Source organism: Brassica napus, chromosome C9 (genome assembly GCF_020379485.1).
Source record: "Brassica napus cultivar Da-Ae chromosome C9, Da-Ae, whole genome shotgun sequence".
Taxonomy (NCBI): Eukaryota; Viridiplantae; Streptophyta; class Magnoliopsida; order Brassicales; family Brassicaceae; genus Brassica; species Brassica napus.
Window position 1 is genome coordinate 3,400,976 of NC_063452.1, and position 23,284 is coordinate 3,424,259.

Sequence of the window (23,284 nt, forward strand, 5' to 3'; positions counted from 1 at the left end):
TTCTCTTATCCTAATCCTAATTAGATACACATAAGTTTAGATAACTCGTAAACTAACATGGATCCTTATCTCTAAAGATCCTACACTTATTAGGATTATGATAACTTGTCTCTCAAGCTTTGTTCAAGCTTACTTCAACAAAAATTAGAAAGAAAAAAACCGTAAACAGGTTTTGTCAAAATAAATATCGCTTATATTTTCTTCCAAAATATGGGTAAGGCAAAGAGGGGAAACCATAAATAATCTGCCTATAAATAGGTTTCGTGCATTTACAAGAAACCATTGAGTCAAATACAAGCCCTTTGCTATAAAAGCATTACAACTGATGGAAAAACAAATAACAAAATATAAACATGTATGATGTAACTTATTCGTTATGTATAGCCTTTTATATCTGACAGGTGTATCAAACATGAGCTGGGATCGATAAAAGCCGTTTGGAACAGCCATTAGCCAGAAGAAAAAAAATACACACACACACGCAATATATATATATGCATCTTTCGTGCACCGTAAGAATCGAAACTAGTGAATCTAGTACGCTAGGCAAGCCTTCCTTCGGTTTCTGGCAGCTGCCTGTTTCCAGACTTCTCGAATCTTGAAAGCTGCCTTAACCTTACACCACCTGGCTCTTGGAGACCCCGCAGTATTTGTAAAACGAATATTAAACGTTCCAGCTTCTTCCGTGCCAAACACGCTAACAGACAAACTATTATAGATTTGTTGTTCCCAATCCGCCGCACCAGTTGACAAGTTCGAGGACATGCCGTGATGATAAGTAAAAGTGTTCTCATGATCATCCTCTTCATTCTCGATATACCCTCTCGTGGCTAAAGTTTGTGCATCGTGGTCGTGTTCGTGTTCACTTATCCTGAAGCTGTTTCTCTGTAATAAATTCCGGTCGATATGAAACGTCATGTCTGGTGAGTTCTCACAACTCATTAGCATCTCTGGTTGGATGGTGGAGTTTGCAGCTGTCAAGTAAAGAGAACTCATAGAGCCTGATGGATCCGAAGTTCCTACACATTAAAAAGAAAATTGAATAATAATTTAGCAAGTCTATAATAAGATGCATCTTTTAGTGCTATCATAAGATTTTTTTCTAATAATTTAGCAAGTCTATAATATATACACTAGATTAAGACCCGCGCCTTGCGCGGGATAAACATTATATATAAAAATTATTTTATGTATTATATGTTTTTACATATTATGAAATAATAAAAATATATTGAATAATTAAAAGTGAGTAACTATTAGATATATAATTAAATTGGTGCGAAAGTATAAATCAATTTTATTAATCCAAACAATTTTTAAAAAAATTTGATAGGATATGTAATTAAATTTAAATGATATTAACATACATAGTATATTTTTAATATTAACGTCTATTAAATGATGCTTTCTACTCATATATTTTTTTGATCATGTGTATCTTTAATAGCAAAAACTTTAAATTACTGATAACAAAATTTTTATTGTGGGATTAATAATTTTAGTAATTGATAATTTAAAAAAATTTATCAATGTTAGTTCAAAACTTTTATCAAAAATAATGATTCAAAGTAAATTTTAAAACTAAAATATTTATTTATTCAATATGGTTTATAGTTTAATTTAGAATGATATAGATACATATATATTTTAAATATTAAGGATTAATTAAATTAGACTTTTACTTATATGATTTTGTAATCATTTATATTTTGCATAACAAAAATTTTAAACCATGGATCACAAAATTTGAATGTGAGACTTTTAACAGTTTTAGTAATTTATAGTCATTTTTTAAAATTCAAAATATAACATATACAGAAAAATCTAAATTTTTATAATATGGTTATCATGTTTTTTTTTAAATTATTTTAATAGTTTAAAATTAAACAAATTTGATAGAAGATACATTATTTTTTTTATCAGATCTTTGTTATTCAAAATCATTAATTGTCATATATATTTTATCCACATTACGCAATTCCGTAATCTTTATTTAAGGAAATAATAAATGACATTAATAATGAATTTATGGTTAGTTTAATAAAAAGCTTATTATATAATTAGATGAACCAACCTATTTCTCTAATAATTCTAAGAATCATCCTAGCGATGACACGTGACTACAAAAAAAAGTTGTAATGTTTCACAAATAATATATAGAGGATATCAAAAGACCTAGAGCGCGACCAAAATTAACATGTTTTATTCCTATCCTAAGATACTTTCTAATAATTTAGCAAGTCCATAATAGGATATATACATATTAAAAGACTTAGAGCACGACTAGAATAAACATGTTTTAATTTATTCCTATTCTAAGATATTTTTTCTAATAATTTAGCAAGTCTGTAATAGGATATACATATCAAAAGACCTAGAGCGCGACCATGATAAACCTGTATACCTTGAAAGTTGTTGTGCTGCAACTCAGGACATGCGATGCCAAATCCGGGATTTGGCGTGCAGTGCAAGGATCTTTGTGGATGTTCCACAAAGGTCTGTAAGAGGGTAAGGTCTCTATAAGCTTCTTTCTTCAACTTGTCCAGCTGATAGGTTGGTATCTCATCAGGGTTTCGAAACGTGCCATCACTTAATGACACTTTGATCACTTCATAGACAGAGTTGAAAATAAGCGATCCATCAAGAGCGTTTGCGTTGTAGATGTAACGCTCTGTTTCGTCCAAAACGCATTGCATGGCGTGGGATACAATTGCTTCCCATTTTCTCTTTGAGATCCTTCCTGACTTTGTCTCTCTACCAAGTATCTGCTCAAAATAACAATTTAGATTAGTCGATTTAGTTACATTAAAATTTAAAGATTTATTAAAATTACTTAGATTTAGAATCTTACGTTGTATAACTCATTTGGACATACGGCATACCAACGGAGTAAATCCTTGACGGTATAAATCTTCTGCTCAGCCAAACGCTTTGCCGAAACGCCACCTTTAGCTATGTTCTTCAGTCTCCAAACCTCGTCACTGGGAGACGGAGGGTAATGTTTTCTATAAGCTGCACATAACCACAATTTTAAAATTTAAATCATTTCCATAACATAAAAATAATTTATGACAAAATAACATAAAAAGAACAAAATCTCTATAATAATATTAAATAAAGGATTAAATAACTTAATTACTTCAAATCTTAAACTCTTCTTCACCCTTAAATACTAAACCATACACTCTAATCACAAAATTCAAAAGCAAATACAAGATAAAAAATGTTTTCATTTTATTTTATTAATGTTATTTTGAGAAAAAAAAATGTGCGTCTTTTTTGGGTAAATGTGCTTTACTATTACCGGTTATTTCTCAATTAAAAACAGTTGATAATTTAACCTAAACTCACTAACAGCGTCTACAACCCTAACCAAACGCAGTAACCGTTACTTACATTCTCCACGTTGGTCTTTACATCTAAAGGCTTCACTCCTTGCCTCCACGGCTCCACCCCCGGTTAACCTAGCACCTAACCGGAACTTCTGACTCCTAGTCCAACTCGAGTTATCCGAGAACGAGACGTCTCCGGCTATCACTCCGACTCCGTTTTCAAGCGTGACAGTTACATCTCCGGTGAGTAACGGAGGTTTGCCTTCACGCTGCTTCTCAATATAGCGTTTGAACTCGTCAACGGTCCAGCTTTCCTCCGTGAAGTGAGCTTTAAGCGGCACGATCTCCACACGAGAAGATGAGAGCGGTCCCGAAACGACTCGAGCGTTCGTGGCTGCGTCCACGAGCTCGATCGCTACAGGAGAACCGTCCTTGGTTTCGATCTTGGCTCCCATGAATATGGGAGACGGCGGCGAGTTTATGAATCGCAGCTTGAGACATGAACGCGACGACGGCGTTTCCGAACGTGAGCGTTCGGTTTGGGACCACGACGAAAAGAGATAAGGTCGTTGACTAAGACGATGATCAAGCGCCTCTCCGACCTATAATCATAAAAGAAAAGATAATTAATCACTACTTTACATATATCATATATATATATATATATATATATATATATATATAACTAAGCACATGTTTGCAAGTTTCAACAACATACGATCATGTTCATGTGCAGACAAACTAAATAGACAGTTAAACACACATGTACTTTCGTTATATGCATATAATTAGATGATTAAGACTATATTTAGTTATATGTTTATATGATATAGTGCTATATAATAACTAGACTCAAGGACCATTCATTGTTGATACGGAGCCTACAAAATTTAGAACCACAGAAATTAAAACGGAACCGAAGAGAAGAACAAGTCAGTCAAAGCTGGTGGCTATGTAGGAACAGTTTCATTTAAGTTTTAACTAATCCCGTGATTAAATTAAGATTCTTGTTTAATTATATGGTTTATATATTTTTGCTATATGCTCGCCGAGTGAGTTATTTAATTGAAAAAGGACGAGAAAACTCACCATTTTTCTAACCAGGGGCTCCATACAAACCACGAGTTGATGCTTCAGCAGATCTCTCATCTCTCTGTTCACAGTACTGTGGTTTACATGACAAAAACAAACTCAAAAGTTAAAACGCTTGATCGAAAATAAACCAAACATAAAAGAAAAGAAAAGTTGTCTTGTAAGATATGCGTAGGAGAAACTCACTTCTTAAATGTGAATCTATGAGCTTTTAAACCATTGTGCCCACTAGACCCATGCAGATCAAGAATGTTTCGCATTTCAACTGATCACTTGGAAGTTTAGTGAAAGAAAATGATCTGTGTTTGTGTGTGTGAGAGAGATAGGAGAGAGCAAATGATGATTGATTATATAGTGAATTAGTGATAAAGCAATGAAGAAGCAACCTCGAAACTTCCAGGAAGATTCGTTGCTCTCTCGAGTTTAGTAGTGCTGCAATTCATCAACCACGCTAAAGTTAGTTATTTAGTTTTTCGTTAATTAATTAGACCTAAACTATAACGACACTTGTCTAGTGTCATATATTTATTTGCTACTAAATCAAGATGGTTGCATCATTTTGTACAAACTAAAATTCAGCTTGTAGTAATATATAATATATACTCTATTCAGCTAAACATGTATTTAAAAAAAAAAAAATTGACAGCATGTATTTTAAATTTTAAATCCATGTATAACGGGCTTTTTCAAGAACACCCTCACATATTGGAAAAAGTCGGTTATAAAGTGGATCAGTATAATGCCATTTGTCAAAAAAAAAAAAGAAGAAGTGGATCAATATAATAAATTAGTCTATACATATTTTATTCTGCAAGTTATAGACTTGTTAAAACTATAAAATGAACAAGGTTGCTAATTCTCTTCCAGAAACTCGTTCTTGTTTTCGTCATTCGTGTTTGGAAGAAAATTTGCAAGCATAATCATTTTTATATCAATTTCTTATACTTTTAAACTCGTTTTATGTGTCTATCTAATTAGTTTGAAGCTTATAAGCTTTTAAATCTCAAAAAAATAAAATTGCTATAATTACAATTTTTGTTTGAACAATATATTCCAAAGAAATAGAAAAATATCGTTGACCCCGTTAAGACAAAAAGACAACCATTTCATTATGATATAAACGTTCACTTGTATAGTTTGTGGTCAGAGACTCAGACATGAGTCTGCATTTGTTGTTGTTGTCAGACATATTAAGATCCTGCATTTAATTATGTGTAAGAATTGCATCTTAATTAGAAGTTACAATCTACGTGTTTTAGAAGAGTTACTATTTAAAACGCTTTGTCCGTTTCTCGATTATTAGGCCTCGGAGAGACGCAACCCCTGATGCTAATTAGAACTTAAACAAAATGAAACTTTATAGGTAAGAGCAGTATTTTTAAAACCGGACCAGAACCTGAACCGGATAAGTTTTGGGTCATGGTTCCATATGGTTCGACCGGATTAAACCTGGTTCAATATTCTGGTTTAATATATCTTTAGTGTATAAATTTTAAAGTAATATTAATAAATATGATACATAAGTAAAATATAGATAAATTTAAAACATAAAATATTATAAATATAAACTAGTTTTATATTAATATGGATGGTTTATAGATTTTTGATAGTTTTAATGGTTTTATCAGTTTAATAATTCTGAGATCCAATCTGGTTACGTGACCGCTTCATAGTCGAACCTAGTTTAACCATCGACCAGTCCGGTTTTAAAAACACCAGTACTTAAGAGCAATAATTTCTTATTCCACAGGTACTCCTAGTACGGTACTAGCTTCTTAACTATAACGGTATCGTGGAAATCGAATAACCTTAAATAAAATGAATGTCCAAATTGCTAAAACAATATCTGTTCATTTAGATTTTGCTAATGAAGATTCAGTGTTTTTTCAAACACTTTCTAGGGGTTATAGGTTTCTCAGATGCAAACATTAATTTTGAAATTATCTATATGTTTTTATTTATAAACGTTAATATGAAACTTTTAAAAACGATTGGATAATTCTCCAATCTTGTCCCATGTATCTAATATTTTTGGCCTAAAAAAATTATAGGATAAGAATATCAAATTCTAGCAAGTAAACCTATAATCGGGTGTTTTTTTATGAGATATCAAACAAAGTTCACATTAGAAATTAGACAAAAGAGAGTCTAGTTTATAAAAAAATGTTCAACTCTAATTAGTACGAGATTTTTTGAAAAAGAAACCAAAAATAAATTCATCCGGGTTTGTCTAAGTCCCAAAATGGATAATATCGTACTAATCAAACAATATAAAGTTGGACATGGATTTAATAAACTCTAACATTGATATCAGAGTGTCAGGCTGACGAAAATCTACAAAAAGACCAAAATACATTTCAAATAGGAAGCGGACCCTTCAAGCCGGAAGAGGAGTTCTGTAGCAGAATCAAGTCAGAATCATGAAACCTGTGAAATTGTGGAGAATAAACATTCTAAAAAAAACGCAATATTGTGGAAGCGCATTCTCAAAGGAAGAAAAAACATACGAAATAAATGTGGTCCTTAGTTTAAGAGGAAGAATGTGAAATATCAAACAAAACCCCTCATTGAAAATTAGACAAAAGAGTCTCTAATATATAAAGAGACGTCATCCAACTCTAGTTAGTACAAGACATTTTGTGAAGAAAACCAAAAGTAAATTCATGCAGATTTGTCTAAAAGTCAAAGTGGACAATATCATACTAATCAAATAATATAGATTTGGCATAGATTTAATAAATCCCAACATTTTTCACCTATAAGTTGGTCTAATTAGCTTAATGAAATATTTCAGTTTTTTGAACTATTTTGAAAATTTATAAACCAGCCAAGCCGTTGACATGAAGCGTTGACAAGGCCAGATCTTCGACTAAAAGCACGCTTAGGTGAAGCCGTAACGCGCTTTTAAGCAAGTTATCATCTCATATGTTAATGTTCAAAAAAAAGTTATCATCATATATATTAAAATTCAACATAAATATTAATTATAAGTGTTTCCAAAATTGGAAGGACAAAGATGCAGAAAACATTGGAACATTATTTTCTGCATCAACGCGTTCTGCTAATGGACAACCTCCCTCTTTGATGGAAGCCGAAAAACGACACAAGTATCTACAAAAACAAAAACGACCAATACATAGTATTATGTACATGAATAAAAATGCTAAATATCATAAATAGTGTTTTTGTTTGTATCACACTAAATTACTCTACATCCCAAACTTTAACTCTAATCACTAAATCTCACACTCAAATACTGTTCCCTCTTATATTAATTTTTCTTTGTCAAAAATCTTGCACTCAAATATATAAATATATTTATTTTCTCTAATCACTAAATTTCTTATAAAACAATTTCTTAGAATAGTACTAATTAAAATCAGGTAGGGATTTTGTGTAGGAAAAGATCTACACGTCGATTGCTTATAAACAATGTAGTTTTAAAGATTCAGAACATATGGAATTAGTATACAATAGGTTTTTCTTTTAAGTGTTGCAATCTGTCAATTATAGTAAAACTAAAAGTTATAAAAAGTTTCAAAAATGTTGTTTCCCTTTTGTAAAAATACATTTGAGATTTCGATTTTTTTTAAATAAAATAATTAATTTTAAGGGAAAATTATTAGAGCATGAACATCCTAAGGTTTTTAGGGAGGCTTTTTGACAAAATGTGGATCCTACTAACGCGTGGATCCCACAAAAATTTAAAAATCACTCCCCAAAATCACCAAATAAGGATTGGTAATTGGGGGGGGGGTTGGCACTGTTTGCGGGTTCCACCGATACGTGGCGACAGGCAATTGATTTATTATTATTATTATTTTTGAAAAAAAAAAAATTTTAAGGACCACTTGCGATAATCATGGTCTTAGTAAATCTTGCCGACTTGCCAATGATAAGATATTGTTAATGTATTGAATCACGTAGCTATTAGGACTGGACTAGTCAGAGATAAGATATAGCGTCGGGGTTAAATTTTTTCTTTCGGTAACAAATAACATTCATTCAGTTAAAAAAAAAAACAAATAACATTCATTTTATTTGATTTTCTATTATTCATATTCTAGAATATTGAGGTCCAGAACTGGGAGAGACCTAATTATACATTATATTGCGATAAAGATTTGATTAAAAATATTTATTATAGAGAAATTTCATAGACCTAAAATTTTTTTTGTCATAAATATAGACCTTAAAAATAAAAATGACCAAAATAGACTTAAATGTTTTATCAAAAGAAGTAAATATACACTTATACCCTTAGGGTTAATTAATCTAGATATTAGGGTTTAGAGTTGAGCGGTGGGGTTTAAGGTTTAAGGTTTAAGGTTTAGGATTTAGGGTTTAGAGTTTAGGGTTTAAAGTTTCGAGTTTAGGAGTGGAGTTTTGGAGATAGGATTTTAAATTTGTAAAAATAAAAAAAATTTAAAATTTTCAAAATAAAAAATGTTATTTTGGCCATTTTAGTTTTTGAGATCTATTTTTGTGACAAAAACTTAAAAATGTCTATTTTGAGAGAATTTCCCTTCATTATATTAAGCCAAATCTATAATATAATGAGGCAGTTCTCTCTTTCCTGAGGCGACACATCATCATTTTGGTGGGTCTCACTTTTAAAAAGTGTGAAAAAGTGTCAAGCCTGTGGCTCAAACCCGGGTTATTGAGATATAAATACCAACATTTATACCACTAAACTAAAAGATATTTTGTACATTGATGGCCGAAAATTCTATAATATAATGAAGCAGTTCTCTCTTTCCTGAGGCGACACGTCAGCATTTTGGTGGGTACCACTTTTAAAAAGTGTGAAAAAGTGTCAAACATGTGGCTCGAACCCGACTTATTGAGATATAAACACCAACATTTATACCACCAAACTAAATGATACTTTGTACATTGATGGCCGAAACTAATATATATTTATGAAAGTCGGAAACCTTTGCTTCTTCGGTTTTTTTTTGTGGGTCGGGCCTACAAGTGTATTATGAGTTTCATTTTTAAATGAGGTTCATCACGTTACATGAAAAAACAACAATTATAGTTTTTCCATATTGTAAACTGTCTTCGTTTAACATGAGTTAGGGTTCTTTTCATCATTGTCTTAGACAAGTCTGAGTTACAGAGTTGCGATGTGTGTCTGTTTGTAATCTATTTTTTCACCGGTGAACTCTTCATCTCTCCATCTTAAATCGCTTGATCTTAAATGTTTCTGATTTGTAGACTTTCTGTAAACCCTATATATATGATTCTCATCTTTGATGAACCCAATCTGCATCTCCACAAAACTCATTGATTCCTCTTAGCTTTAACGATCTTCTAGAAAATGTCTATCGGCCTCTCCAGTTCCTCAAACCGGCGAACCGGCATCCGTCACTCAACCTTCGAGTCTTTTCGTGTTGGTCGTAGTAGTCAGAGCATAGCCTCTAACCTCCTCGCTTATGGGATTTCCTGAACTTCAAGAAAGACAGTGAGTTTATGGGAATCACGGTTCTCTTCCTTGATGAAAAGATTAGTTAATCTTCGATTTATCACACTTATTTAATATAATTGCTTTTAATTGATTTCCTGATTCTTTGTTAAATAATATTATTTGCAGATTCCGTGATTCATGGGTTTATTCCTGCCGGACGTGCTAATCATTACATGTCATCTTTGAAAGCCGGTTCCACTGTGAAAGTCGATTGTTTTAAGATTGCTAGGTGCTCAAGCATGTACAAGATAATTGATCATCCATTTCTCATTCGTTTCATCTCACCAACTATTATTTATGAAGTCATCACGGGTGCTCCTGAGATCAATCCCCAATCATAATTAGACTGTTTGACAATTTCCAAGTGATTGCGAACACAAACCTAGAACTCCCAGGTATATTATCATATTGCATCTGGGTTTATAATATGTTTCGTTATCATAACTGATATTTAAACTCGCAGATGTGGTTGGGCAAATCCAATTTGTCCAAGGCTCTGACCTTAGCAAAGAAACAACTCGAGTTGTTATCCGTCTCCTCATTGATCCGTAAGAAACAATCAACACAGAATTCCCTTTATATTATTATCTATCTTGTGCTAACATCAATAATCAAAAATATTTTCTACCCAAATTTTGTGGTCGTCTATTTATCTTCCTTACTTATCAAACTAATTTTACACAAACCTTTATTTTACAGCTTAAAAGAAACCACAACAACCCAAACAATCAAAACACCAAAAACTATAATTCTAAAAAAGACGAATCATTAATGATCACCTCTTTTTTTTGTCTAATCTTAGAAATAAACTTCAAAACAAATATACCAAACCAATCACCTCAACTAAAACTCAACGACACATACATCAAGTCAGCTAAACAAATACAAACTACATGGCCAGCTATTTAACAATTTACAAACTTACTTTCGCAACGACTCATACATCGAGTCAGCTAAACAAATACAAACTACACGGCCAGCTATTTAACAATTTACAAACTTACTTTCGCAACGAAGAAGACGAATACGACAACCAAAATAAGTGAAATTACCTAAACAAAAAAACAGAGTAAGTTATGAACTCTGATAAATACAACTAACAATGATTTTTGTTTACATATTACCCATCAAATAAAAGACAAACAAACACAACATGAGATACAAGAGACAATCCCGACAGACACAAAGGCGGCAACAACAACTCCACCTGCTCACTCCTCTTGTCTTATAAAAATAACTTACATGCCCAATGTTAACATGTCAATGCTATTGTCTTCTTATGAGAAATACATAAATTCGTTTAAAATTCAGTAAATCCCAAATACTCAGAACTGTCACTCATTTTATAGTTATTTCTACAACTCTTCATGTATTTGTTTTAAAGGTCCGGTAAGAGCAACAAGTTTAAAAATAAAATAAAAACATATAACAAACATAATAAGGATAATAAAAATTATTACTTAATACACACAACTTACATAACTAAACTGGAGAAAAAATATCCAGAAACAAAAGGTACTCTCAACAATTTTAATATAATTTATGTACTCTCAACAATACAAGAAACAAATTAAAACGACAAACAAACAATAAGTCTCGGTGACACAGCAAACAACAACATGAATTATATCAATCACATTACTAACACAGTTTAGTCCTTCATAAGTGGAGAACAATGCATACACAGTTCATCATCACAACTCTAACTATATAATAATAAAATAAAAAATTGAAAAACAACTTAAAACGCAAAATTCACAAATACAATAACCCTAGCAAATATTGAGATGAAACAAGAACTCTATCCACGACTCCGTGCTTGCTCGGATGCAATGCCCCTAGTAATACTAATTAGATGGAAGTACCGTGGTTGTGCGGGCACGATCAGTCTCGGAGGGTAGCCCCTTTTTAACTGACATATGCGGTCGCATATGATAAATTAATCTATGTTTTTAAAGGTTGGCGTGTAATATTTGCATAACTACATTTCTTCAAACTTTTTTGGGTGTAAATGTTAAGAAAATTTCTTGAAAATTTCCTTACATATTCGAGGAAAACATAAGGAAACTAAGGGACGTCGAATAGTCAAAGTAACTGTTGATTGATATATTTGATCATCGAGCCATGTAGTTAACTAATCACTTTTGACGTGTCTTTCATGAAAATCTTAAATTTAGAACCATGAAACTCATAAATTTAGGACTTTAAAAAAAAAAGAATTTCGGACGTATCAGTAATAAATATTGTGAAAGAGACATCTGTAGTTATCATTCTAGACATGTTTTTTCTTCATGTAGGTACTACACTCATGAATGTGTCAGAGTACATGAAGATCTATGTAGTATTTTTTTTTTGTTAAAAATTAAGTATTAGTGAACCAAGCATCCAGGAAGTTTCGGACATAGATCCTCTATTAGATACTATCGGACGAAAGATCATCTGTTAGATACTAACTTTTAAACTTGTTGCAGAAGTACTTGCATCGTAGCACGTGAGTGTTACACACCGTCCATACGTGTGCTAATTTGTTTTTTTTTTCCCACTTTTGCTTCCGTCCGATTTATGCCAAATCGGTTTAAAAAATCGAATATCCGTTTTTTTTCGCCTAGACCGTCTAAATGACCTCCTAGCCGCCTAATCTATTTTTTATTATTTTTTATTATTTTTTAATTTTATTTTTTAATTTTATTTTTAATAATATTTTTATTTGTTTATTTGATCTAAAATTTTATAAATATCATTTATATTCATAATTTTGATGAAAATTACACTATATTAAATTTATATATTCTATTTGTGTGTTTTATACAATCTTAAACATGAAAATGTATTAATGTTATACACAATTAAAGATTAACATGTTTTATAATATAGTAAACCATCTAAAAATTCCGCCTCGCATAATTTCCGATTAATTCTCGATTTTTTCTTTAGGCGCTAGGCCCAACCCGACCGTCCGACTAGCGTCTAGCGCGTTCCCGAACAGGGATTCAAACCAACGATGTTCACAAATACGATAAAAAGTTTATTTGCCAAGTAACCAAAACAAAAATTGAAACTAGATTTGTAGAGAGATGGTAAAAAGAGATAGGAAGAAAAAGAAAGAGAGAAAGGATAAAGTTTTGATTATTTAGTAAATTATAGTTTTTTATTAAGGTTATATGACCTAATTTCTCTACAATAAACCTTCTTGCTACCAAGTTTAAAAAAGAACGAGCAAGAAAACTAGACCGTGTGCTAATTTGTTATGATGATACATTTTTAAAGAAATAATAATAAATAGTTCAGAAAAATGTTTTGTATTTGAATTACTAAATCCTCAAAACATCAATTTTGTGATTGAAATATCAAAACACAATAACCACATCGTGGTGGTCTAATGGTTTCCAATAGAGGAGGAGTTGCCCTGTTGGTCCAGGCCAGGGATCGACTCCCCTCTAGTGCGAAATTATTAGCTCCACATGTGGTCACGCGGATATGCATTTGAATACCCGGAAGATGATCCATCTGTGGATTGCACCTCCCACCCAGGGGTTAGGTATGTGTCTTTAATAGACCTGGGTTTAACCCTTTTCGGTTCAAAAAAAAATATCAAAACACAACATGTAATCCTTTAATTGTTTTCCTAATGTAAAAATTTGGTATGTTTTTCCTAACGGTGGATAATTATGCTATTACAACTATGAGAAATATTACAGACGATTCTATATCCGACAATTCTACCTGCCGTATGAAAATTCACACTTGACTGCATCACCTGAGCCCCCTATGGAATCCACGCTTGACGTTACTCCTTGCACCATGTTGCAGATCTCTTGTCAGCATTTTCTCCTTTAATTCGCATAATTCCGCCTTTTCCGAGAATCGAAACCCAGACCTCCTGGTGTAGAAGCATTAATGACCTCCTGGTGTAGAAGCATTAATGAACCCTTGGTCAAAGGTCAAACCACTGGACCAAGGGAACTTCCTAATAGTTAGGAATCAATTGCCCAATATGAAACCTAATGATCTTCTAACCGGTGTAACTAGACCTGCGGTTTGGTTTCTTCGATTAGTTCAGGTTGGTTAGTTCGGATTTCGGTTAGTTCGGGTCGGTCACCGAATTTTTTTGGTTAGGTTCGGTTTTTGGTTAGTTCGGTTTCAAAAAAATTTACCAAAAGTTTTTGGTTTTACGGTACTTCAATTAAATTTTTGGTTTAAGTTGAATAAATTCAAAAAGTTTTGGTTAATTTCAGTTATTTCGTTATTTTGGTTCGGATTTTAGTTAGTTTCTTCGGAGTTTCGGTTAAGATTGATGCTATTTGGAATTTTTTTTAGGAAACCAAACTAACGGATTGCCGAACCGGACCAAAATCCGAACTTTTTTAGTTGCTGAACTGAACCAAACCTTTAAACCGAACTAACTGAAAATCAAACTTTTCGGGTCGGTTCGGTTTGCCAAAAGTTTGGTTTGGGTAATAACCGCATGCCAAGGTGTAACGTTTGCTTCGTGTGGCGCTGGCTACGATCCTTTGACAAACTTAGCAGTATCCTCCAATTTCATCCACATATTTATAAACAAACAAATTATCTTTATATTTTCTTCCTAAACATATCTAAAGATCTTCAAAAAATAACAGTAAGACTATATTGTTATTAAAGAGAATAATACCGTTTAACAACAATTGCAATAGTTTGAAGAGCATATAGAGAAATTGAATGGAAGGGTTGGAGAAGAAAAGACAAATCTGATAACTGAGAGTAGCTTTCGTCGCTGTTGCGTGTGTGTGGTAGTAGTGATATCACCAACACCTACTTTTGCATTCCTGCTATGCAACTCAAAATACGACTTCGATTCTTTCCCCTCTCCTTTAGCCGAAAATGCCAGTAGCATCATAATTTATTTTTGCAATTTGTCTTTAATGTTCTTCATCACATGATATTTGTAGACACCCTATGAACGTGGAGCAAGAAGAATTCGTACCAGCTTTGGGATGTATCCCATCACGGAGAACCTTTGTACGAGGAGTCTTACGATATGTATAATGACGCATCAAAACTTTACAATGACAAGCTCTCAGCAAATACTGATTTGCTTTCTAGAAATCTAGTGGAGAATACTTTAATCTATGTCGACATCTATAATCCTCTCGAGATATTTTAAACCCTAAGAACTATGGTAATTATTATTATTATTATTTTTGGTTCTACAACCGCAAATTCCAAACCAGTTAACCTTTTTCTCATGATAAGAATGCATGTGTGCATCGTGGATGCTACAAGATTTCAAGGGGTTTGGTTTGGGTATTGTGGAACCTGGCTATTAAAAGTGGCTGTGCTTTGCAACAAATTCACACCAATATCTTACTCAAGATCTGACTGTGTCTTGGGATAGTTACCGTCCAACTGAAAAGACTTCTAATCATACTCGCAAAAGTGGTAGACAAATATCTCTACAAATGCTTTTGATTGATGACTCTCTTGTACTTTTTTAACTTCCAAGTAAATTTCAGTTTGGCCCAAAACAGCATGCGAACATATTGGATTTGATTAAAATAAGTTTCTACTATCCATTTCATATTTGTATATTTCACTGTCATTCGTTTTATGTTTTCTTGCCAAACTTCAGTTTAGTTCCACCTTTTTCAAGTTTGCATGATTTGATAAGGTTTGATGTTCATATATGTAATAAAGTAGTCAAGTAGAGATATACTCTTCATATTTTACAATGATGAATACCGAATTGTGAGAAAACACTTTCGGTAACAATATTAACGAAGTATAATGATTAAAGCAGGGAAACTTGCATATGCGACAATCCTCACATGAACCAATTCCATGTGCCGTTTCTTTCACAAGCTTAATAACAAAATAATCCGAAAGGTGTAATTAACAGAAACAGAAAAAAGCTCTAATAACTGTACACAAACGTGTTCGACACAAACAGAAGAAATACTAAATGGTGGTCGACAGAGATTTCCAAATGGTGACAATTTGGACTGCATTGATTACGATTTCTACAAATATATAAAGTCACCAAGATGTTGAAATAACTCTGTTTTTTTTGACAAAGTTGAAAAATTGGAATACGATTAGCATATTAGTAAAATATATGAAAATTGGAATACGATTAGCATATTAGTAAAATATAAGAAAGTGGAGTCCGAAAACCAATTTTGTGGCTCCCAAAAACAATGGAAAATAAACTATTACGATTTGGCATATTATTAGACCTCTGCAGCACTGTTTACTATAAAGTTTTTGCATGTTTCTATAACTGAAAAGAAGATATGTCATTTTCTATAAACTATTGCAATACGCTACTGATTCAGGCATTCGGCTAATTGGACTGCAACTTTGTTTTATGATCCGTAATCCATTTTTTTTTTATAAAATTTAATACTTGAAGAAATCCACATTTTACTGAAAGCTGTAAACAATAAATTCGACACAAGAAATTATAAAATAAAAATAAAAAAGGATATAAACATTTAATTCAATTTATTTATTATTTGGTCAAAATTCAATTTAATTTAATTTACAGAGGTGTGGTGGGGGAAGTGAGAGAGTGGAAAATTCAAAACGCAGCTCTCTCTCTCTCTCTCTCTCTCTCTCTCTCGTCACATCAATCCACACTGTATAGTATCTGTTTTCTTCTTCTTCTTCTTCTTCAAGTTCTCTGCTCTGCTTCTTCACTCTCCATTGGTCCCAAATCCCAAATCTTTACTCTCATTTTTAACCTTTACTGATCTGACCCATCTCTCAAAAAACCTCTCCTTTCTCTTTCTTCTGACTCCCTTTTCGATTTCAATTCTCAATTGCTTTGGTTCAAGTGAGTGAAATTGCTTGTAACCTTCACAAGATCCCAATTTGGAATGAGCCCATTATCGAAAGCTTAGGTCTTTGGCATCTCAACTCAAGTTAACCAATAGGTAAAAGCGGTTCACGTTCTGATCTGATTGATTCCTGTAAAAAGTTCAAGTCTTTTTTTTTTTTTTGTATTTATCTATGTGTCTAATCTTTATTCGAGTTGTCTTGTCTTCACAGCTACGTTCTGTATTATCCTGTGGTGTCCACTTTTAGATTAAACCTGTCTTAATCTCCATTTGCTTCAGATTAATAGTTGTGTCAATTATTGATGTTTTTATTTATACCAATCTTTAAGCCGTTTTTTTTTGGTTTGTCTACTACAGTTTCTCAATTCAAGATCCCATTTTGTTGCATTGTAGATGGAAGAATAATTAAAAAAAAAAAAATGGAAGTTGTTGAGAGGAAACGATCCAGAGGAGGGTTCTTGAATCTATTTGATTGGCCTGGAAAGTCACGGAAGAAGCTCTTCTCTTCTGGCAGCTCGGAACTCTCAGGTGTGTCTTAAAGTATTGCCTTTGGTGATGGTCACAGCTAGTTAAGAAATGTTTCGCTCAGTTCTTGTGATACTCTCTCTGGCATCATGTAGATATGTCTAGTTTAAAGACCAATGTACTTCTCGTTCGAAGGATTTGATTATATGGTTAAAGTTAGTGTTCTAAAGACCTAAACAAAATGATTTTTCTAAAATGATTTTCTAAAAAATCGGTCTAGGCATTTAAATAGTCGGTCTATGCATTAAAAAAATCGGTATAGGCACCTGCCTAAACAATAATCTCCTATAAAGCGCGCATAATCACCGCCTAGCGATTTCTTGAGCATTGGTTAAAGACAATGTTGTTCTTGTTCTTGGATTCATAATGATGTGAGTGAATATATAACTAGTCTGTTTCATCCTCTTCTTGTTTTTGTATCAGAAGAACCAAAGCAGACAAAACAGAATGCTCAAAACCTCTCTAGTCTTTCTCTCGTGAGTTTTCTCAACACTATTACCTTGCTTATGTCAAATGGCTTTGGTCTTCTTTATTTATGTTTCGTGTTAGTCTAGTGGATGTTTGATGTGAATCTTTTGTACAGATTGAGGTTGATGAGGTTAGCAAGAATTTGAGTTACAACCCAAGAAGTGAGTCAAGCTGTTGTGCATCTTCTGTTACCAGTGATGAGGAAGGGCAGGGAACAAGAGCCCCAAGTGTGGTTGCGAGGCTCATGGGTTTAGAGTCTTTACCAGTACCAAATGTCCAAGAGCCTCGGTTTAACCCCGATCTTGATCCATTCTTCCTCAGACCTTCAAGGAACACAGGCAAATGGAATGCGTATGAGAATCTTGGCTATGTAAATCTCCGTAGTGACTATGATGGAGGAGTATCTTGGGAACATTTGGATTCAAGAACGAGTGAAGGACGCAACAGACCCATTGAGAGGTTCCAGACTGAAACTTTTCCTCCCAGGTCGGCCAAACCGATCTGCGTCACCAACAATAGACTCTTGTCTCCCATCAGGAGTCCTGGCTTTGTCCCATCCAGGAACCCTGTGTATGTAATGGAAGCAGCTTCGAGAATGATTGAGCCAAGTCCTAGGATGGCTGCTAGAACGCGGTTTTCGCCACCGTCTAACTCTCCTTCTTCGGTTCCTATGAGGATTCAAGATTTAAGAGAGAAACTAGAAGCTGCGCAGAAAGTGTCAAACCGAAAGCACAACGAGAAGAGAGCATCAGCATCATCAGTCACAACACCATCAGCTAGTATTAGTAAGTCTATGGGGAACAACAGTTCTGATGGGTTGAAGAGAAAAGTGAAGTTACCTTCTGTATCAAAGACCAGCACAACGCCCTTAAGCGTCAGCAGAACAAGCCAAAAGGAGAAAGCGGAAGCTAAAAATGGTATAGTCAAAAGCCAGAATGGTCTCAGAGGAAAGAGTGCGCTTAAGCAGAACTACCAGAAACAGAACCAACGCTCAGTAACATCTGCTTCAAACCAAAAAAGCAGCAATGTAGTTAACAAAGTTGTGAACAAGGTCCCACTGTCAAAGCAGCAAGGTTCAACAACGGCACTGGCGGGAAAGAACACTTCTTTATCTTTATCTCGCAAGAAGACTCTTCCCAGGAGCAAAAAGCAAGAAACTGGAATCTCCAGTGATAAACGGATCAAAAGGAATGAAAACGTGATAAAATGTAACATCACCATTGATAACACAGGCAAAGATGATGGGAAAAAGGAAATGGATGTGATCTCATTCACGTTCTCGTCTCCCATCAAAGGCTTATCATCTGATTCACTATCTTCCACTCGAGGAATTGACCAGGAGACGGACTCTGCAGTTAGTTTCGATATGTTTGGTGGTGATTCTTTAAATGTTCTGTTAGAGAAAAAGCTCAGAGAGCTGACTTGTAAGCTTGAGTCTTCCAGCTGTAGCTTGAATCAAGAAGAGTCTTCACGCTTCAGTGCAAAAGATGGGGTGAACGGTGGGATGGTTTCATCTTCATCAGAGTATGACAAGTCGACACAAAACGGTCTGGATAGAGTTTTGTCCGAGAGTGAATCTGTTTCTGACTGCACTTCATTCTATGACAAACAAAAATTCCAGGTTAGTTGTCTCCTGATCCAGCTAAGAGACCAAGTATCTAATCTATAAGCAGTTTCTTGCTTGTCATATTTAGCATTCTATAGTTTTAGTCTCTTTACATTGTTTAAGGCTTTCTAACTGGTAATGTTTTGTTTATTCTGAAAAAGATGATACAAGCAGAAGAGCAGGAAGTTAGCAGCATTAGCACTGTGACAGAAGCTGATGATCTCAGAAGCTCCTGCAGCAAGGGCTTCTCAGATTGTAGACAGACCACAGAACATGGTTTGTGAAGTCCACATTCTTCCTGCAAAACTTAAATCTTTAAGACACTGTTTGCATTGAATAGGATGTAGGCAGTAGAACTAAAAGGAAGCTTGATTGCAGCTAATTTTACTTTTCTAAACGCTTTACAGGGATTAAACAGTCCTCACCAGATCAAGAATTCACATGGGTTTCATCAGCACAAGAAGACTCAGAACTCTCAGAGTCTGTAATAACACTGGCTTATTCAGAAGACGAAGAAAGGCTGGACTGGGAGCTTGAGTACATATCTGAGATCCTCAGTTCTGACCAACTGATGGTGAAAGAGTTCGCTTTGGGAATGGCTGCTGACATATTACCTGCTAGCCTCTTTGATGAAATGGAGGGTCGTGGAGAAGCAACAGCAGCCAAGCTCAGGAGAAGGACAGTGTTCGATTTTGTCAATAACTCCTTAGCACTTAAATGCGAGCAGATGTTTAGGGGTACCTGCAGAGGGATATTGGGGAAAGAAGGGATTCTGTTTGAACGTAGAGATTGGTTAGCTGAAGAACTCAACAGAGAGGTTCACGGGTTGAAGAAGATGAGGGAGATGATGATGGACGAGCTTGTTGACAAAGAGATGAGCAGTTTGGAAGGGTGTTGGCTTGATTTCGAGAGAGAGAGATATGAAGAAGGTGTTGACATTGAAGGAGTGATAGTCTCTACGTTGGTTGATGATTTAGTTAATGATCTTGTCTCAGTGTTCAAAGAGAAACATTATAGAAGCCAAGGACATGGGTTAGTTTCTGCTTTGGTTGAGTCTGATCTTCTCTCAGCATTCTAGAAGCTCATGGTCTGCGTCTCTGAGCATTCCTTATATATTTTTCAACAGTTCTTTTCGATTTGTTCTGTATTGTCTACATGGGTAAATCCTTTTAAAGATCAGATGAAATGCAAATAAACTATTATAATGATTAAGAAAGTGTTACAGAATCAATCTTCTTCAAGAGGAAAAAGGATGAAGAAAAACAAAGAACCAATAGGAAGAATTTTGTTAAAGTGACTTCTCCGGTCGTTGCAAGATCTTCTTTAACAGGTTTATTCATGGCAATGATGTAATCATGGTGCATCCTGCACTTGGACCATCTTTGGGTGTGGCTCCTGCAGGAACATGGAGATGAAGCTTGGAGTTTGCAAAGAACAGATTCGCTGGTTCTTTCTCTAGCAAGATCTTTCTGGCGACAGTGTGAGCAATTTGTGTGCTTTCTTTCATCACATCACCGAGGTGACCCTTTATATTCAGTTCACCTTCCTCCACAACAGTTGTCTCTATGAACAATGTTGAACCACCCATTGATTGTCCAAGCTAGGACCCATCACAACTCCTACCGGTGTGGGCTCATAGATCTTTTCTGCACGGAACACAGGTTTGGCAACATACTCTGCAATGTTTGATTCATCATTCATAACCTTTTCAACCGCTATCTTCTTGTTTGAGCATCTTCCTTTATTCTTCCACGTCAAGAGAATAGTGTCCAGAAAATTTGCATTTTGCTCAGGATCCAGAAGCTCCAACAAAGCACTGGCTGGATCACTAGCATGGCTTCTCCCAAGCTGGCAATGAAAAATAAAACAATATCATGTTGATGCTCAGTTTTGCCACAGATTGCATTAAACATAGTTGTGGCTATGTTCTCAGAAATATCTAAGATTTACCATTTAAATTATGTCAAACATGCCATATTTTGCCACAAATTTAGTTGTGGAATACTTCGTTGAAAACCGTGGCAAATATTGTGTTGAAATTTTTTGTGATAATTTGTTGCAAAAATTTCCACACATTGCCAGAAACTATATTTTGTGTCAAATACTGCCACAAAATTGTTACAAATTGTTTTTACCAAAAATACTGTTACAATGTTACGTGGCACTATTTATTTTGCCGCAAAATGTTGGTGGTAAATTCATGGCAATGCACTCATTTTCTTCTAGTGGATTTGCTTGTTCATACCTAATCAAATGATTTAGAATTTTAATTTTTTTTTTGATAGACTATTAAAACTATCAAAAGTCTATAAACCAACCATATGAACAAGAAAATAATTTATATTTGATAATTACTTATATTTTATTATGTATCATATTTATTATCTTTACTTTTAAATTTATATATTTAAAAAATATTGAACCAGATTATTGAACCAGGTTTGATCCGGTTAAACTATATTGAACCATGACTCAAATAAATATAAGGTTCATCTTCTGGTCCGGTTTTAAAAACATTGATTACAACCCAACAGTGTTTTATCAACCTACATGCTCTTTTTAATTATATAAAATAAATGTTTTAAAAAATAGTGAATCAATGATAAATTATAAATTTAAAGAAAATAAATGGTAAATTTAAAGAAATATTATTTAATTTGGTTTAATTGAAAATCGATAAATCTTAAAATAATGTAGTTATAATAAAATCTTTTTAATATGCTGAAACAAATGAAAAAAATGGAAGGAGTACATGATTCTAATATGATAACACATTACAGGCTAAAGGAGAAAAGAACCTTTAGTACCAAATATATTGAAAAAGAGTGAGGTCTCTATGCAAAAATATATTATATAACAAAAGATTCAACCCCTCTCCTCTCATGGTATGGATGGCCGAATGGACAATGACTCGTATACATTTTTGTCCTTCACAGCATATAGATTCAGTCTTCTCCTCTCTTCATCAGATATTTTAGCTGAAATAAAAGTTAATGCAGCAACAAGAACCTTAATAACAGCTAAATGACCAACATGTGTCGTCACATGAATTAGAAGCTGCTCCTTTAAGTGTGGCTCCAATAAAAGGTATGGACATTCAGAGAGAATGCTCTTCACCAGTTTAAGATCATTCCAGGTAGCAGCAAGATGAAGAATGGAATTTCCTTGGTCGTTATTCATGCATGTGCAAGTGGTGTTTCATGACTTTTCAGTTTCTCCAGCCACTCTTTGGTCCCCTCACTCACTTTGCTAGAGATCTCTGGAGTCATCAGCACGGTTTCACCAGGGAGGTTGAAAAGATCTGAAACTCTGAGATTGATAAGAAACTCTGGCGCAAACTCAACTTCTAGCATAGGTGGCGTGACTGGTGTCCCATGTTCAAGAAAACCTCGTGGGAGAAGGTTGCGTGGGACTTTGTTTATTAGATTCATAAGGATGCATCAAAGTTTCCCTTGATTATGAAGAACATCTGCTAACCTCTGTGCCTCAATTATATCTCGACCTTCTTCAAAACTTTCCATCTCAGAACTTTCCATCTCAAACCTAAACCAAATCACAACTTGTTACAAGAAAAAAAGAGACACAAAATCAGTTCCCACCAATTGTGTTTTAAAAAGTCACAAAACAGGTACATGAGAGGGAGGGGATAGACTTACCAAATCGAGTAAAGATGATCAAAATGTAGAGAGAGACTCTCTTTTCGAGCAAAGAAAAGTTCAACTTATTTATCCATTTTTTTGTTAGAAATCGCTCAAATATCGCTTAAAAGTTTCCCAAATATATTTTGAGCATAGGTTTATCAGTTCGACTCGAATTATAACCAATGTTTGAAATAAATTAATAGAGATACTTTTTAGTTAATTAATCTACTTAATCTACTTAAACTATTTAGTATCTCAATTAAAAATTAGTTAATGTACTTAATCTACTTAAACTAACTAAGAAGGGAGAGAAGCCATTTTTCCTTCCTTTACCA

The 23,284-nt window shown here is 33.9% G+C and overlaps 2 protein-coding genes across 6 annotated transcripts; one reads left to right on the top strand and one right to left on the bottom strand.

Annotated features, from left to right (window-relative positions):
- Positions 1–229: 229 nt before the first annotated feature.
- LOC106440343 (calmodulin-binding protein 60 G) lies at positions 230–4,856 on the bottom strand. 2 transcript variants are annotated; one of them, XM_013881982.3, is made up of 6 exons: positions 4,611–4,856; positions 4,422–4,497; positions 3,397–3,934; positions 2,852–3,012; positions 2,405–2,765; positions 230–1,019 (listed from the first exon to the last, which is right to left on the bottom strand). In XM_013881982.3, the coding sequence occupies exons 1-6, from the start codon at positions 4,682–4,684 to the stop codon at positions 535–537; spliced, it is 1,695 nt and encodes a 564-aa protein (XP_013737436.2). In that variant the 5' UTR covers positions 4,685–4,856; the 3' UTR covers positions 230–534. The 2 variants fall into 2 exon arrangements, with proteins under 2 accessions (XP_013737436.2, XP_013737437.2); XM_013881983.3 differs by lacking the exons at positions 4,422–4,497; positions 4,611–4,856 and adding an exon at positions 4,051–4,232.
- Positions 4,857–16,434: 11,578 nt separating this feature from the next.
- LOC106440344 lies at positions 16,435–20,516 on the top strand. Of its 4 annotated transcripts, none has more exons than XM_013881986.3 (6): positions 16,435–16,805; positions 17,103–17,237; positions 17,658–17,710; positions 17,818–19,323; positions 19,470–19,584; positions 19,716–20,516. In XM_013881986.3, the coding sequence occupies exons 2-6, from the start codon at positions 17,129–17,131 to the stop codon at positions 20,384–20,386; spliced, it is 2,454 nt and encodes an 817-aa protein (XP_013737440.2). In that variant the 5' UTR covers positions 16,435–16,805; positions 17,103–17,128; the 3' UTR covers positions 20,387–20,516. The 4 variants fall into 4 exon arrangements, with proteins under 4 accessions (XP_013737440.2, XP_013737439.2, XP_048625677.1 ...); XM_013881985.3 differs by having other exon boundaries at positions 16,441–16,805; positions 17,067–17,237; XM_048769720.1 differs by having other exon boundaries at positions 16,441–16,805; positions 17,067–17,237; positions 17,661–17,710.
- The last annotated feature ends 2,768 nt before the right edge of the window (positions 20,517–23,284 follow it).